General features: G+C 36.7%; 1 protein-coding gene across 1 annotated transcript in view; it reads left to right on the forward strand.

Moving 5' to 3' along the window:
* The window catches only part of WDR89 (WD repeat domain 89), a 34,704-nt gene extending 24,606 nt beyond the window's left edge, over positions 1-10,098 (forward strand). Inside the window, exon 3 of the mRNA XM_082840857.1 lies at positions 8,572-10,098. Coding sequence (XP_082696983.1) covers positions 8,602-9,762 — 1,161 coding nt within the window. The 5' untranslated portion in view covers positions 8,572-8,601 and the 3' untranslated portion in view covers positions 9,763-10,098. The remainder of the gene's footprint in view (positions 1-8,571) is intronic.
* Positions 10,099-15,869: the final 5,771 nt, after the last annotated feature.

Below are 15,869 nucleotides of genomic sequence, written 5' to 3' on the forward strand. Positions count from 1 at the left end.
TTTAGAATGAGGGATCCTACCATTATTACTGAGCATAGGTTTTTATAGTCTTCTGACAATTCCTTTGTGTATCATATTTTTTGGAAAAGGTGGGAAAGGGGAGAGGATAGAATGTTCTAAAGGGAACAAAAGATCAAAGTCCCCATCTTTAATATGAATGACATTTGACTTTTTAAAGTATGTTCCCTAAATCTTTATTTGTAGGAGCCTCTTACATTAAGTCAGTACTTGGTGATAACACCCAAGACTTTATTTGATTATCTCTAATTAGTTAGGCTGGTTCTGGCTGCATTAACAAAAACTCCACTGCAAATTGACTTAAATAGTCAGAAAATGTTGAATCTTATACACATGGAATTATAGTTCTTTCCATCAGTTGGATTGGGTACCCTTTAGAATTAGCATTCCACATGTGAACAGATTGTAGTTGGGAGGGGAATACATGCGTGGACTGGCAAAAATGTAAGGTTCCTGAACAATTACTGGTTTAAAAGGATGGCATTACTATGGTTAGGTTAATCAGGATCCATCCCTGGTGCTACAGGCAACTGAAACAATGTTGATGCCACATGGAGGGGGAAGAGGGGTGAGCTGGAGGGGTTCCATCATACTAGATGTCCTCTACAGTTTCTTAATTGCCCTTCAAATAAAATACGATATATGTTTGACCCCTCCACTGCTAATAATAAGTTTTGAGGAATGTAATTGTTCGTGGTGGATAATGGGTTGCGTAGGGGTTTCTTTAACTATTCTTTATTCCATACAAATTCCATAATAAAAAATGGGACACAAAAAAATTAAAAGTGATGGCTGCTTACTGTAACCTTTTTCTGTGTTTGTGTGTTTTTTCAATCATCCTGCTCCCTTTTTTTTTTAATAGATTTATTTATTTATTTATTTATTTTTGGCTGCATTGGGTCTTTGTTGCTGTGTGCAGGCTTTCTCTAGTTGTGGTGAACGGGGGCTACTGTTCGTTGCGGAGCGCGGGCTTCTCATTGTGGTGGCTTCTCTTGTTGTGGAGCATGAGCTCTAGGCGCGTGGGCTCTAGAGTGCAGGCTCAGTAGTTGTGGCACACGGGCTTAGTTGCTCGGCAGCATGTGGGATCTTCCTGGACCAGGACTCGAACCTGTGTCCCCTGCATTAGCAGGTGGATTCTTAACCATTGCTCCACCAGGGAAGCCCCCATCCTGCTCCCTTTCTTTCTCCTCTGCTTATATGTAGAATTAATATGTAATTCTTCCTCTCAAAGCCTAATAGGCATATTCCTTAATTAAAGTTGACACTAATATTTTAGTACTTACATGGAAAAGGAATAGCATAGAATTGAAATGAACACATGTTCACAGGTTTTAAAGTTACAATTTGGGTTTCAAATCAAACTCCCCCTGTTATTACCTATGAGAGCATTGGCAAGTTGGTTTCTCTGAACTTCAGTTTCCTCTGAAAAATGGTGATAATAATACCTGTCTCATAGGGTTAAATGATTAGGGTAAAAAAATTAGATTTATCAATAAGTTTCTAGCACACCGCCTAGCATTTGTTGAACTCCAATTATGATTATTTTCTTCTCTGTGAGACTCAATCATCCTAGCCCAATTTGATAGATATGTTAGCATTATTGTAGTTAAATTATAAGTGTGGATTGTGAAGTTATTAGAGCCCATTCCTGAATGACTTTTCCCATTTAGCTTCTCCCTGCATTGGGAACATTAGCCGAATCTCTGCATTGTGCAATCATCAGAGCTAGTTCCTTGCGGTCAATGGGCAGTATTAAATTTCAGCTGTGGGGAAGTAGTTTTTCTGACCCAGTCTGTTAAATTGTTTCAAAAGAAAACTAGTCCTTTATCCAATGTACAGTTCAAATACAACTCTTATTCTTTAGTAGTAAAAATGTAATAGTATTTGTTAGTTATGCTGTCAGATCTTTCAAGTATAATGAACATTTATTCATACCTGAAAGACAGAAATATATCTATTTCTAAGGATACTGCTCATTTCTGACTTCCTACAAAGTAATATGCCAAAGACTTTTAGTATAGTGCCTTTTGTAATCAGTAGTTTCTAAATAGGTATAAAATGTGTGTTTTCATTTAATGCATTTTTTCATCTTGTTTAAATGAGAAAGAAAGCTACTTCCTCTTCCATCATGGAATGATTTAAGCTACCTAGGCTGTCCTTCAGATTTCATATTCAAACTTGGCCAATTCAGGAATAAGAGCAACACCTAGTTGCGGCTAGATGTATTTAGGATGTACTTTATATATAGAAATAACATTTTATTGGGTTTATTTTAATAGGAAGTAAAATGAAAGAATATTTTGATTGATAAAGATAACTTAAATTTTACTAAGGCAAAAGCCACAAAAGAAATACTTATGTTTAGGGATTTTGTTATCAAGTAACTAACTCTTTATTACCTAAGGACATTTCTTCAGATTAGAGATTAGTCAGCATTTCCCTTCTAATGTGTTTCAAGGTGGCAGTTCACCAAGAAGTTAATATTTTCACCCCCTTGAAGCTTAGCCTAAGGTGTTTGTTTCAGGGTGTCTTTCTAAACATCTTCCAGCTACTGCATTATATTCAGACATGAGAATTCTGTATCCCAGTAAAGACCACAACAGCAGTGGTGGTGGCTCAATGCCAGGACACTGCTGGGGGTCTGCTATTTCCTGATCTGTACCAGGTGGGTCAAGATGAGATATTAGTAATTTTTTCAGAACAGTTAGGCCAATATTTAAATTGGGTTATGGTTGCTTGCTACATCTACTAACTCAAGGACAAGGAATTTTTTTTAATGAAAACTCTTTAGCCAAATGAACCAACATAGCTTCAGACTCTACTAAACTTCCTTTACCTGGACCTCTTCTCCTTGTCTCATGTCAGTGTTGGGAAAGTAAGAACTGTAATATGATCCAACAGGTAGTGGCGGTAACTCCATCCATTACTTTCTCTTTTCTCAGCTGTTCTCTTTTGGCTTATCTTCATTTCTCCTCCCTACTCTTTGCTTTAGTACTCTTTTCCGTCCCTCTCTTTTTGTCCCCTCTTTCATTTGTGTGTGTGTGTGTGTATGTGTGTGTGTATTAATATAAGAAAGGCTCACTCTACATCCTCAGCTCTCACTAGCCTGTTGAGATCTAGAATGCTAACTAAGCTTCCTTTTATGCATCTAACAGAAATAAATAGAGAAAAGATTAAAATTATGGATAATCTTATTTGTTTTCTTTATATGTTTTTGTTAGGTTGAACTATATGAAGTTGTCAATATTGTTTTGATCTACAGAAATAGATTGAACCTTATAGTTCAGTATACTCTTAGTAGCCTTCAGCAGAAGTGAGATTTAGAAATGGATTGGAAGGGAGATCAGCTCGGTGCTTTGTGACCACCGAGAGGGGGGGCGATAGGGAGGGTGGGAGGGAGACGCAAGAGGGAGGAGATATGGGGATATATGTATATGTATAGCTGATTCACTTTGTTATAAAGCAGAAACTAACACACCATTGTAAAGCAGTTATAGTCCAATAAAGATGTTAAAAACAAAAAAGAAAAAGAAAAAATAAATGGATTAGAAGAGAGCCCTGAGTAGGAGAGTTGGATATTCCCCAGAGGTTCTGGCTTAGAGAACTGGGTGGATCAGAGTGTTGTCATGGTGCCAGTACCATTGACCAACATGGAGAACATTGAGAAGCATATTCTGATTTTGTTTTTAAGGAGAAGGTTGGTGGGGGCATAAATAATCAGTTTTACTTTGAGGTGTAGTGGGACATGTTCGAGGAGAAATGGCTAGTAGACACTTGGAAATATGGACTTGTAAATAGATGAGCCCATTGGCACTTGGGTGGCACTTGAAAACATGAATGTCAATGAGGTTGCCTTGTGAGAATGTCAAGTGATAAGAAAAGAGAGCCTATGGCTTATCTTGAGGACTGGGAAGTGGGTCATACAAAGAAAACACAGAGAAGGGCATACATAGAAGTAAAAGGGTTTATTCATCATTTTAGAATGATCCATTAGTATATTAAATTAAAATTAACTATGTAGCCTTGGAAGTTATATTTCAAATATGATTCACTTGTATATTAATGTGTTAAAGCATAAGCCAGAGGTTTTCATCTTTTCCCTAAGAGATTAAACTATTTTACTCTTTGTATCTATGGACAAATGAATATGAACTCTACAGCATGAGAGTGTTGTAGGAGCTACCTACCTTCTAACATCTATCTTTTTTTTGAAGTACTATGCTGCATTTAAACAGTGTGTCAGGTGGACAACCATTGAGATTGTTACCATTACTACTGTCTTAAAAGTGTTTGTTGTAGCGTTCCATCTGGGCCCACTCTGCCTGCCTCATCAATCCCCAGAATCCTTGCAGGGGACTGTTCCGGTGTGAAACAGACTCTCCAGGCAGCACTGTGGAGGGAAGGAGTACTGCACTACTATCCTGCTTGGGGGTAGCAGTGCATAGTCATAGTCCTATAACTTACTATTAGCTTAAAAGTCACATTAAACTTTCTTATTGTTTAAAATCTGATATTTAATATGCAGAGATCAATATGAAGCAGTAGCAAAGAATTGTTTCTTTTGTAATCTCATTAATACTTTGAGTAGTATTTCAAGAATGGGCAGTTGTTTCTATCTGGAATTAAAAAGGATTTTTCCTTGAAGTGTATAGGCAGTACACTCTTAAGTGAACACACATTTTAGGATGTATTTGGAGAGCTTGTAGTAAAAAAAAATTAAGTTAAATAAGTTTTTTTTTCACAAATACAAATTCTTTTTCTATATTTCCTTTTTGTACTTTATTTAAAGTACTGCTAAAGAATGCCAGGGTTTCCCTGGTGGCACAGTGGTTGAGAGTCCGCTTGCCGATGCAGGGGACGCGTGTTTGTGCCCTGGTCCGGGAAGATCCCACATGCCGCGGAGCGGCTGGGCCCGTGAGCCATGGCCGCTGAGCCTGCGCGTCCGGAGCCTGTGCTCTGCAACGGGAGAGGCCACAACAGTGAGAGGCCCGCGTACAGCAAAAAAAAAAAAAAAAAAGAATACCATTATTTTACTAATTTCCATAAGCACAGCTCCCCCTGCAAACACACAGACACATGCAATATCATTTTAGATTTATTCTGTTTCTCCTGGAAGAACTCTTCAGCTCTTAATGCATGAAAGTTAAATCAATTATTCAGTCATGTATTCAACAATCATATTGATAACAAAAAAGCAAGAAAGAGTCAGGTAATAAGTTCACCTCACCAGTAAAATCAGGTTTTAAAAAATACTGAGTGAAAAGAGCAAATTGCAACAAAGATACATATAATTGTGATGCCACTTAAAAAATTTCTTAACCATAGGAGTTGTGTCTCTAAGGTTTCATTTCTTTAAATAAAAACTGAGGCAAATGTGGCAAAATGTTAAATCTGGGTAATATGTACAGTACTTGGGTGTCTGTTTCCTTTTTTCTACACTTCTTTGTATATTTGAAATATTTCATAATTAAGCATTTTTAATTTTTTAATTAATAAAATGGGCAGTATGATAGGGGGTGACAGGCTACTTTAGGTTGGTTGATCAGGGAAGCTCTCTCTGGGGAGATAACATATTGAGACCTGAATAACAGGAAGGAGTTACACAAAAAAGGTACAGAAAGTATTCCAGGCAGAGAAGCAGCTATTGCTGCAGTCCTGAGACAGAAGCAAGCGTGACATGTTGAAGGAGAGAAGGCCATTTTAGCCTATCTGGTTGTAAAACCAACAGTTATGCTGTAGAGATAAATGGTCATTTAGTCTCAGAATACTTGAAGCATGCTCACCATTTTCAGACTTATTCTTGTACAGAGTTGTTCCATTTAGGGCTTACATACTAATTGTGATAATGACATATCAAAAGCACACAGAAGCTGGCTGCCTGAGGAGTTTCTCAGTGGTCAAGTTGAGGACAGTTTGAGCACCAAGAAGAATTTAAGTAAGTGATCAAACTTGTTATTGTGAGTCTCTATGATGTGATGCAATAGGAAGTACCCAGGGCTTCCCTGGTGGCGCAGTGGTTAAGAATCTGCCTGCCAGTGCAGAGGCCATGGGTTCAATCCCTGGCCCAGGAAGATCCCACATGCTGCAGAGCAGCTAAGCCCATGCACCACAATTTGAACCTGCACTCTAGAACCCATGAGCCACAACTACTGAGCTCACGTGCCACAACTACTGAAGCCCGCGTGCCACAACTACTGAGCCTGTGTGCTGCAACTACTGAAGCCCACGTGCCTAGAGCCTGTGCACTGCAACAAGAGAACCCACCGCAATGAGAAGCCTGTGCACCGCAACGAAGAGTAGCTCCCGCTTGCTGCAACTAGAGAAAGCCCGCACACAGCAACGAAGACGCAATGCAGCCAAAAAAAAAAGTACCCAGCATCACCTAAATTTTATCCCTGATAACAATATTAAACTGGAATCTAATCATGAGGAGGAAGCAATTAGAAAAATTCAGAATATGGGACATATTATCAGACAACTGGCCTGGACTTTAAAAAAAATTCAGTGTTAAGAAAACAAAAGATTAGGGAGGTGCTCTGTGTTAAAGTATTTAGAAATGAAGTGATATTTTGTCTGCAGTTAACTTTCAAATAGTTCATCAAAAAATGTGTGTGTGTGTGCTTATAGAGATAGAAGAAAGCAAGTTGTTGAACCTCGGAGGTGAAAGGCTATGTGTGTGTGTGTTCGTTGTACTATTCTTTCAACTTTTTAAGTTTTTAAATAGTCAAAATTTAAAGTTGGGGAGGATGCTTATTCTTTTTTTGAAGCCCAATGCAACTTTTAAATATTTTTTGCTTTTTGGTTTAATTGTTTTGTTTGGAGCCACTCTGATAGATCCAAATTCTTCCCCATGTGGTGTTAGTGGTATTGATAATGGTAATACTGGTCATTTTTACGTAACATTTGTTGAATGTGTATCATGATATGCCAGACACGTTATTTCAGTTAATCCTTCTAACAACTCTTGAATTAGTGTTCATTTCTCCTTGTAAAGACGAAAATACAGACGGTTAAAAAGCTATCACTAAAGCAACAGAAAAAAAAGCATTTCATCTTAAGAATGAAAATGTGAATTTGTGAGGCAGGCTAGAATATTCATTGGTGAAAGCAAGATAGAAAAGTTTGTGATAAAGTCACTAGGCATGCATATTTTTCTGGCCTTGAACTTGTTCTGTATACAACCTACCATTGAGAGGCAATCTAGCGTGGTGGTTAAGAGCAGAGTCCCTGAAGCCAGAATGCCTAAGTTCAAATTGCATCTCCAACATTTACAAGCTGCTACTGCCTGAGAAGCACATCTCCAGAATTCCTACTGGGTACCTCTATTAGTTTTTTATTGCTGCTGTAACAAATTACTGCAAACTTGGTGGCTCAAAACAACATAAATTTATTATAACTCTGGAGTTCAGAAGTCCAAAATGGGTCTCAATGGGCTAAAATCAGGGTGTTAGCAGGGCTGCACTTTCACATGGAAGCTCTAAAGGAGGCTGTTTCCTTGCCTTTTCAGCTTTCTAGAGGCCACCCAATTATTGGCCTCCTTTACCCAAACCAGCAGTGTGTCTCCCTGAACCTTTCTTCCATAGTAACATCTCCCTCTGACTCTCATATTCTGCCTGCATCTTCTACCAGTACTTTTAAGGGCACTGGTGATTACTTTGGGCCCACCCAGATAATCTAGAATAATCTCCCTATTTTAAGGTCAACTGATTAGCAACCTTAATTCCATTTACAACCTCAATTTCTCTTTGCCATGTGACCTACCACATTCATATCCCAGGTTCCTGGGATTAAGGCATGAACATATTTTTTTTTTATGAATTTATTTACTTCTGGCTGTGTTGGGTCTTCGTTGCTGCACGCGGGCTTTCTCTGGTTGCGGCGAGTGGGGGCTACTCTTCGTTGCAGTGCTTCTCATTGCGGTGTCTTCTCTTGTTGTGGAGCACGGGCTCTAGGTGCATGGGCTTCAGTAGTTGCGGCACGCGGGCTCAGTAATTGTGGCTCACAGGCTCTAGAGCACAGGCTCAGTAATTGTGGTGCACGGGCTTAGTTGCTCCACGGCACGTGGGATCTTCCCAGACCACGGATCGAACCTGTATCCCCTGCACTGGCAGGCGGATTCTCAACCACTGCGCCACCAGGGAAGCCCCAAGGCATGAACATCTTTGAGGGACCATTTTTCTGCTAACACATCTATGTTTAGATTCTATAGTTGTTAAGGCAGCTGGGGCCAGGTGAAGATGATCTCAAAGTGGAGATCCTGGCTAATGCGGAGGACTGTGCGTAGGACCAATTATTAGGTTTGAGCTGAAAGGAATTACTAAGCAAGGTATGTACATGTTTTAAAATTCTCTTACTGTCAGTAGATTCAGTATATAAAAAGTGATTGAATTAGAAGTAGGCAACTGAGTTTTAGTTACATCATGGTAGGGAAATGATTAAACTATTAGATTTTAGTTCTGTTGTTTTGTGCCAGCTCTCAGAGGGAAATGTTCTTGATTTAATCACAATGTAGAGACGCTTTGGGTTTAATTTTAATTTTTGTTTTTATTACAGATTTTTACTACCCTTGGATGCACTCCTGATATGGAGAAGATTGAGGAACAATTTGCTAATTTGAACATTGTTAAACGTTCCTCAGAAACTAAAGAGCCTACTTATCTGCTTGGCATAGACACATCAAAGACTGTACAAGCAGAAAAAGGAAACTTGGTTGCTGTTTTATGTTCTAATGGATCAATCAGAATATATGATAAAGAAAGATTAAATGTACTGCGAGAATTTAGAGGATATCCTGGACTTAATGGAGTCAAGTTTGCAAATTCCTGTGACAGCGTGTATTCCTCATGCACTGATGGCACTGTAAAATGTTGGGATGCTCGATTAGCCAGTGAAAAACCTGTCCAGCTGTTCAAGGGTTACCCTTCCAATATTTTTATCAGTTTTGATATCAGCTGTAATGATCATGTCATTTGTGCTGGTACAGAAAAAGTTGATGATGATGCATTGTTGGTATTTTGGGATGCAAGAATTAATTCTCAGGATTTGTCTACTACTAAAGACCCACTTGGTGCATATTCAGAGACACATAGTGATGATATCACTCAAGTATGTTTCCATCCCAGCAATCCCAACATGGTAGTCTCAGGTTCAACTGACGGCCTGGTAAATGTATTTGATATTACTGTTGATAATGAAGAAGATGCACTGGTTACAACCTGTAACTCAGTTTCATCAGTAAGCTATATTGGTTGGTCTGGGAAAGATTATAAACAGATTTACTGCATGACACATGATGAAGGATTTTGCTGGTGGGATCTTAATCATCTGGATACCAATGAACCAATTACATGTTTGAACATCCCGGATGTCAGAGAAGTAATTAATGTGAAAGAAGGGATTTTGGACTATTTGATTGGCGGCCTATATCATGAAAAGACAGACAAATTGTTTGTAGTTGGAGGAACAAACACAGGAATTATTCACATAATGAGCTGTACTACATCAGGATTGGTGCATGTGACCAGGCTTCAGGGAGGGCATGCTGCTACAGTCCGTTCTTTCTGTTGGAATATGCAGGATGATTCTTTGCTAACTGGAGGAGAAGATGCACAGTTGTTACTTTGGAAACCTGGAGCAGTAGAGAAGATGCTTACAAAGAAAGACAGCATGAAAATAGCATCCTCTGTGTACCAGCGAGTTCGAGTTCATAGTAATGATTCTTATAAGAAAAGGAAAAAGCAGTGATGTTACATTGGGAGTTTACTTGACAGGTTTTATAGTTGCAAATAATTATTTCTGTGTACTACCTGTTGTAGACATGTTTAAAGCTCATATGTAAATAAAAACAAGCCAGTTAGCAAACAGTCCTGAAAAAATGTTGAGAATGGTTTAATTCAGGTCTTTGTGTATTCCAAAATTATTTTTTTAAGCCGCCATTTGAGTATGTAATCAGTGAGTTGAAAGTAAAATTACATTCCTCATTTTAAAAACCCATCTGTTGAATTAGTAAATGTTGAGTTTGAAGAAATAGCTTTGATAAAGGCTTTTTAGAAGTAGATGGCTGGTGTGACTTTATAAAACAGGTGGTTTGGGCTGTGTTTTTTAAGCTCAATTTTTTACATTTTAAATCATCTTCATTATTTATAAAACCAAATCAGACTGTTTCTTCATTCGAGAAACTCCTACTTGCTTAATACATATAGATTATGTTGGCATATTTAAATATAAATATTCTAATGAATTTAAATAGAATTAAACCTTTTCAGAAATAGTGACTTGCATTTATTTGAGAAAAGTATATTTAGTAAATATTTGCATCCACACTTTAATATTGTTGGTTAAACAGTAAACAGGTGTTTCACTGATGAAAAGGAAATTACTTTGCAAAATGCTTTTTGAGACTCAAAGTGAATATACAAAAACAAAAGTATTTATAATAGTAGAATGACTTTTTATTTCAAAATATTACAATATTTTGTGATAAATTTTTCTTCTATAGTGTTTCATCCATCCATAATTTTAAACTTGAATTTTTGTTTACTGCTAATTTTCCATCCTTCCTTTTAAATATTTCTCTAAAGAATCTTAATTAAAAAGTTGATCCCTCTAAAGGTTTGGTATCTTATCTCTGAGACTGTAGCACTGGGGGAAATTTTTATTTTTCTATAGAACATTTGTAACTTATATTTAGATATGATTTAGCTTAACTCAAATGAGACTGAACAACAGGTAAGTTGTTGTTATATTAAATATATTAAAAATACATGTTTCTTATTTGGAGAGATTCAGCTATTCTTGGTATTGTCCAAACCATAAACCTGAGGGTAATATAGTACTTTTCCTTTTTCCCTTAACCAGTCAATCGCCAAGTCCTGTGTCATTCCACCTCCTAAAATCTGTCAGCCTGTTCTTTTGACTTTACCCCCACCCCCACCCCCGGCACTACTGCCTTAGATAAGACTTTCATCATTTCTCTCCTAGATTACAGACTCTAATCTGCTCCAGTTCATTCTCCCTACAACTTCTAGACTGAACATCGAAAACACAGATTTGATAATGCCTCATGCTGCTTAAAATATTTGATACATTTTGATCTTTTGATAGAGGACTGTTTAAAATGAAAAACCATGTTTTCAAGATATTTAGGATATGAGATAATGCTGACTATGTTGTAAGTGGGAAAAGTTGGTAAAAAAGACTTTCAGAGACGCTGCCTTTATGCAATAACAGGAAATGCAGCAGGAGTTATAAAACAGCAGAGCTCTTGAAAATATTTAAAATTCAGAAGTAATTATTAGAGCTGTAAGATGCAAGTGAGGAAATACCTCTGAAAGAGACAAAGTGAGAGAAAAGATAAAGGCCGCAGGAGGGGTCTAATATCAGACTGATGGTGTTAGAAAGTGAAAAAAAAAAAAAAACTTTTTAAGGGGTAGGAAGGGATTATTAAAATGAAATAACATAAGAGCCTATCCCAGAACTTCATTCTTTAGGTTGAAAGGCCCAACAAGGGTGTCAAGTGTAATGAATGAAAAAGACCCACACCAAGGCATAGCACTGTGAAGTTTTAGAACTCTAGGAATAAAGAGAAAATCTTAAAAGTTTTCAAAGAGAGGGTGAAAAACAATCACTTAGGAACAAGAATAACATCTGCACTAGACTCAGCATATCTGGATGACAAAAAATGGTAGATCAATGCCTTCAAAGTTCTGAGGACATATTCCTGCTATCTGAACTTATGCTCTCCAAATTCATGAAGATTACAGTAGATTCAAACTATTCAATCTAAACTCGGATTACAATAAATTTTTTTGACACATCCCTTGCTAAGTGAACACTTCCTTCTTGCTCTCTGAAACTCAGGAACCAAATTTATTTAGCTAACAGTATTCGTTGCTAACCAAACTCAATGGCTGAACCTAGGAAATAAAAGAGATTTGGATTTCAGGAGATACTTGCTTTTCCATCCTATAATTCTGTGACCAAACTACCCTCATGTTTTATACTTCAAGTTTAAAACATGAAGAGAAGTTTAAAACATTTAAGACATACAACATTTTAAACTTTAGTTTCTATGCAGCATTTCTCCAAAGAAGATATACAGATTGCCAACAAACACATGAAAGAATGCTCAACATCATTAATCATTAGAGAAATGCAAATCAAAACTACAATGAGGTATCACCTCACACCAGTCAGAATGGCCATCATCAAAAAATCTACAAACAATAAATGCTGGAGAGGGTGTGGAGAAGAGGGAATCCTCTTGCACTGTTCGTGGGAATGTAAATTGATACAGCCACTATGGAGAACAGTATGGAGGTTCCTTAAAAAACTAAAAATAGAACAACCATATGACCCAGCAATCCCACTACTGGGCATATACCCTGAGAAATCCATAATTCGAAAAGAGTCATGTACCACAGTGTTCAATGCAGCTCTATTTACAATAGCCAGGACATGGAAGCAACCTAAGTGTCCATCGACAGATGAATGGATAAAGAAGATGTGGCACATATATACAATGGAATATTACTCAGCCATAAGAAGAAACGAAATTGAGTTATTTGTAGTGAGGTGGATGGACCTAGAGTCTGTCATACAGAGTGAAGTAAGTCAGAAAGAGAAAAACAAATACCATATGCTGACACATATATATGGAATCTTAAAAAAAAATTGGGAATAAAGACGCAGACCTACTAGAGAATGGACTTGAGGACATGGGGAGGGGGAAGGGTAAGCTGGGACAAAGTGAGAGAGTGGCATGTAGATATATACACTACCAAATGTAAAATAGATAGCTAGTGGGAAGCAGCCGCATAGCACAGGGAGATCAGCTCTGTGCTTTGTGACCACCTAGAGGGGTGGGATAGGGAGGGTGCGAGAGAGTTGCAAGAGAGAGGAGATATGGGGATATATGTATATGTATAGCTGATTCACTTTGTTATAAAGCAGAAACACACCATTATAAAGCAATTATAATCCAATAAAGATGTTAAAAGAAGTAGAAAAAACCAAAACTTAAATATGAACACTTGCAAAATAAATAAATTATTAATTATGGCCAAAAAAAGGCTCATCTAGGAAAAAAATAAATAAAAGTCTACTATAAAAATAAATAAAAGTCCACAAAAAATAAGGGAGTAAATCAAGGGAGGCAACAGATACCAGAAATCAGTGCCCCAACCCAGTATAGTGGCAAGATAACATTTGCAGCAGGCCCACAATATTCAGTCCAGATTGGAGGAGGATGAGCTATGGGGAGGGAGATGTCCAGGGAGAAAAATGAACTGACAGGTTACCCAATGCATTTGACCATGGGGAAAATGGTATAAGCGGATTAAACTCACCAATTACAGGAGATCCTATATTGAAAAATTTTAAGTGAAAACCTTTAAAAAATAGAAGTTTTTAAAAGATTAAAAAATAAAAGCAATAAATAAGATTCACTTAAAGGCATAAGTTAAAACATAAAAGGATGAGGAAAGGTAGACCAACCCACAGAATGGAAGAAAATATTTGCAAATAATAGATAAGAACTTGTATCAACTTATTTAAAAAAATCAAAAAAACTTGCCACTCAGTAATAAGACCACCCAGTGACTTCCCTGGCGGTCCAGTGGTTGGGACTCCATGCTTCCACTGCGGGGTGTGCAAGTTCAGTCCCTGGTCAGGGAACTAAGATCCCACATGTGGTGCCTCCAGAAAAAAAAAAAAGAAAGAAAAACAAATCTATTAAAAATATAATAAGACACCAATTTTTTGACTGGTCAAAGGACCTGAATAGACATCTCTCCAAAGAAGATATACAAATGGTCAGTAAACACAAAAAAAGATGTTTAACGTCATTAGCCATTAGGGAAATGCAAATTGAAACCACAGTGAGATACCATTTCACACCCAATAGGGTGGGTATAATAAAAAAATATTGGTGAGGGTGTAGAGAAATAGAAAGCTTCATATACTGCTGTTAGGAATGCAAAATGGTATAGTTGCAGTCTGGCAATTCCTCAGACGATTAAACAGAGTTGCTATTTGATGCAGCAGTTCCACTCCTAAGGCATATGCTGAAGAGTGTTGAAAACAGTCCACACAGAAACTTGTACGTGAATGTTCATAGCAGTATTCATAATAACCGAAAGGTGGAAATCCAAATGTTCCGTCAACTGATGAATGGGTATAAGTATATACGTACAATGGAATATTATTCATCCATAAAAAGGCATGAAATACTAATACAAGCTGCAGCTTAGATGAATCTTGAAAACATGCTAACTAAAAATAGCCACAAAAGACCACATGTTGTATGAGTCCATCTACATCAAAGTTCAGAATAGTCAAATCTATAAAGAGAGCATATATATATATATATATATATATATATATATATATATATATAGTGGTTGCCTAGGGCTGGGAGGTGCGGGGGGGGGGAATGAGAGGGTGTGAATGATAGCTAAAGGGTATAGGATTTCTTTTGGGGGGTGATGAAAATATTCTAAAATTGATTGTGGTTATGGTTGCACAACTCTGAGCATATTAAAAACCATTGAATAGTACACTTTAAATAGATGAATTGTATGGTATGTGAACCATATCTGAATAAAGCTGTTGCCAAAAAAAGTATATGCCAGACAAATATGAACCCAAAAGCCCAGATTGCAATCTTAACTATTGACAAAATAGAATTTAAGGCTAATGTTGATTTCAAAACCAGATGAAAATGAAGAAAAAAGGCCCATTTTGTTTATGAATATATATTCACAGTTAAAAATACTAGCTACCAAATCCAATGGTGTATTTTAAAACACGTGACCGAATAGGATTTATCTCAGGAATACCAGGATGACTCCACATCAGAAAATCTATCAGAATAATGGACAAAAAAGGGAAAAAAAAGTGTGATTATCTTAATTGATATAGAAAAGCATATGATAAGGTTTCACACCTATTTATGAAAAATACAGCATCAAGCCAGCAATGGAATAATTTTTTAACTTGGTTAAGGTTTATATATAAAAAATCTAAACTAAATGTTATTCTTAGTGGAGAAATGTTATTAGATTAAATGCATTTCCTTCAAGACCAAGGCAGTGGATAAGCCTATAATAGTATGGATTCTGTCTAATATCATAAGGAAAGATTTAAAAAAAAACTATAATATGTAAGGATTGTAAGAGAAGAGGGGAAAAAAACTCTCCTTTGCAAAAGATAAATACCTGAAAAAATCCAACAATCAACAAATTATTTGAACTATAAAGAGGTTCAGCAAAGTTGCCAGAAGAAAGTCAGCCTATAAAAATCCAAACATCATTTCACAATAGCAAAAGTTAAAAACTATCAAGGAATTAACCAAGAATATAAGAGATCTATTTGCAGAAAACTCTAAAATTCCAATAAAGACATAGGAAATGATCTAAGAAACATTCCATGCTTCCAGTGAGATGACAATATTAAAAAATTGAACATTCTAAATTTAATCTTTAATCCCAACCAAATTCTAGTTGAATTTTTTGAGGAATCCAAACTTACTTTAAAATTTGTATGGAAGAATGAGGTCCACAAATAACTAAGTAAACTTTAGAAAGGGGGATTTTCTCTATCAGATATTAAGATATTCCACAAACTCATAGCAGTAAGAACTGATATGGCCATAGAACAATGCAAACGAATAGAGCTCAGAGACAGCATGGATATATGGCAACTTAATATTTGTAAAGGTGACATAATAGAAAAGGAGAGTTTTTTATTAAGTGGTTTTGAGCATACTAGCTCACTATTCAGAGAAAAATAAAACTAGATTCCTTAAATGATAGAATTAAATGATAAAAGGTTATAACTATAAATTTACAAGG

Source organism: Leucopleurus acutus (assembly GCF_964270905.1).
Source record: "Leucopleurus acutus genome assembly, chromosome: 1".
NCBI lineage: Eukaryota > Metazoa > Chordata > Mammalia > Artiodactyla > Delphinidae > Leucopleurus > Leucopleurus acutus.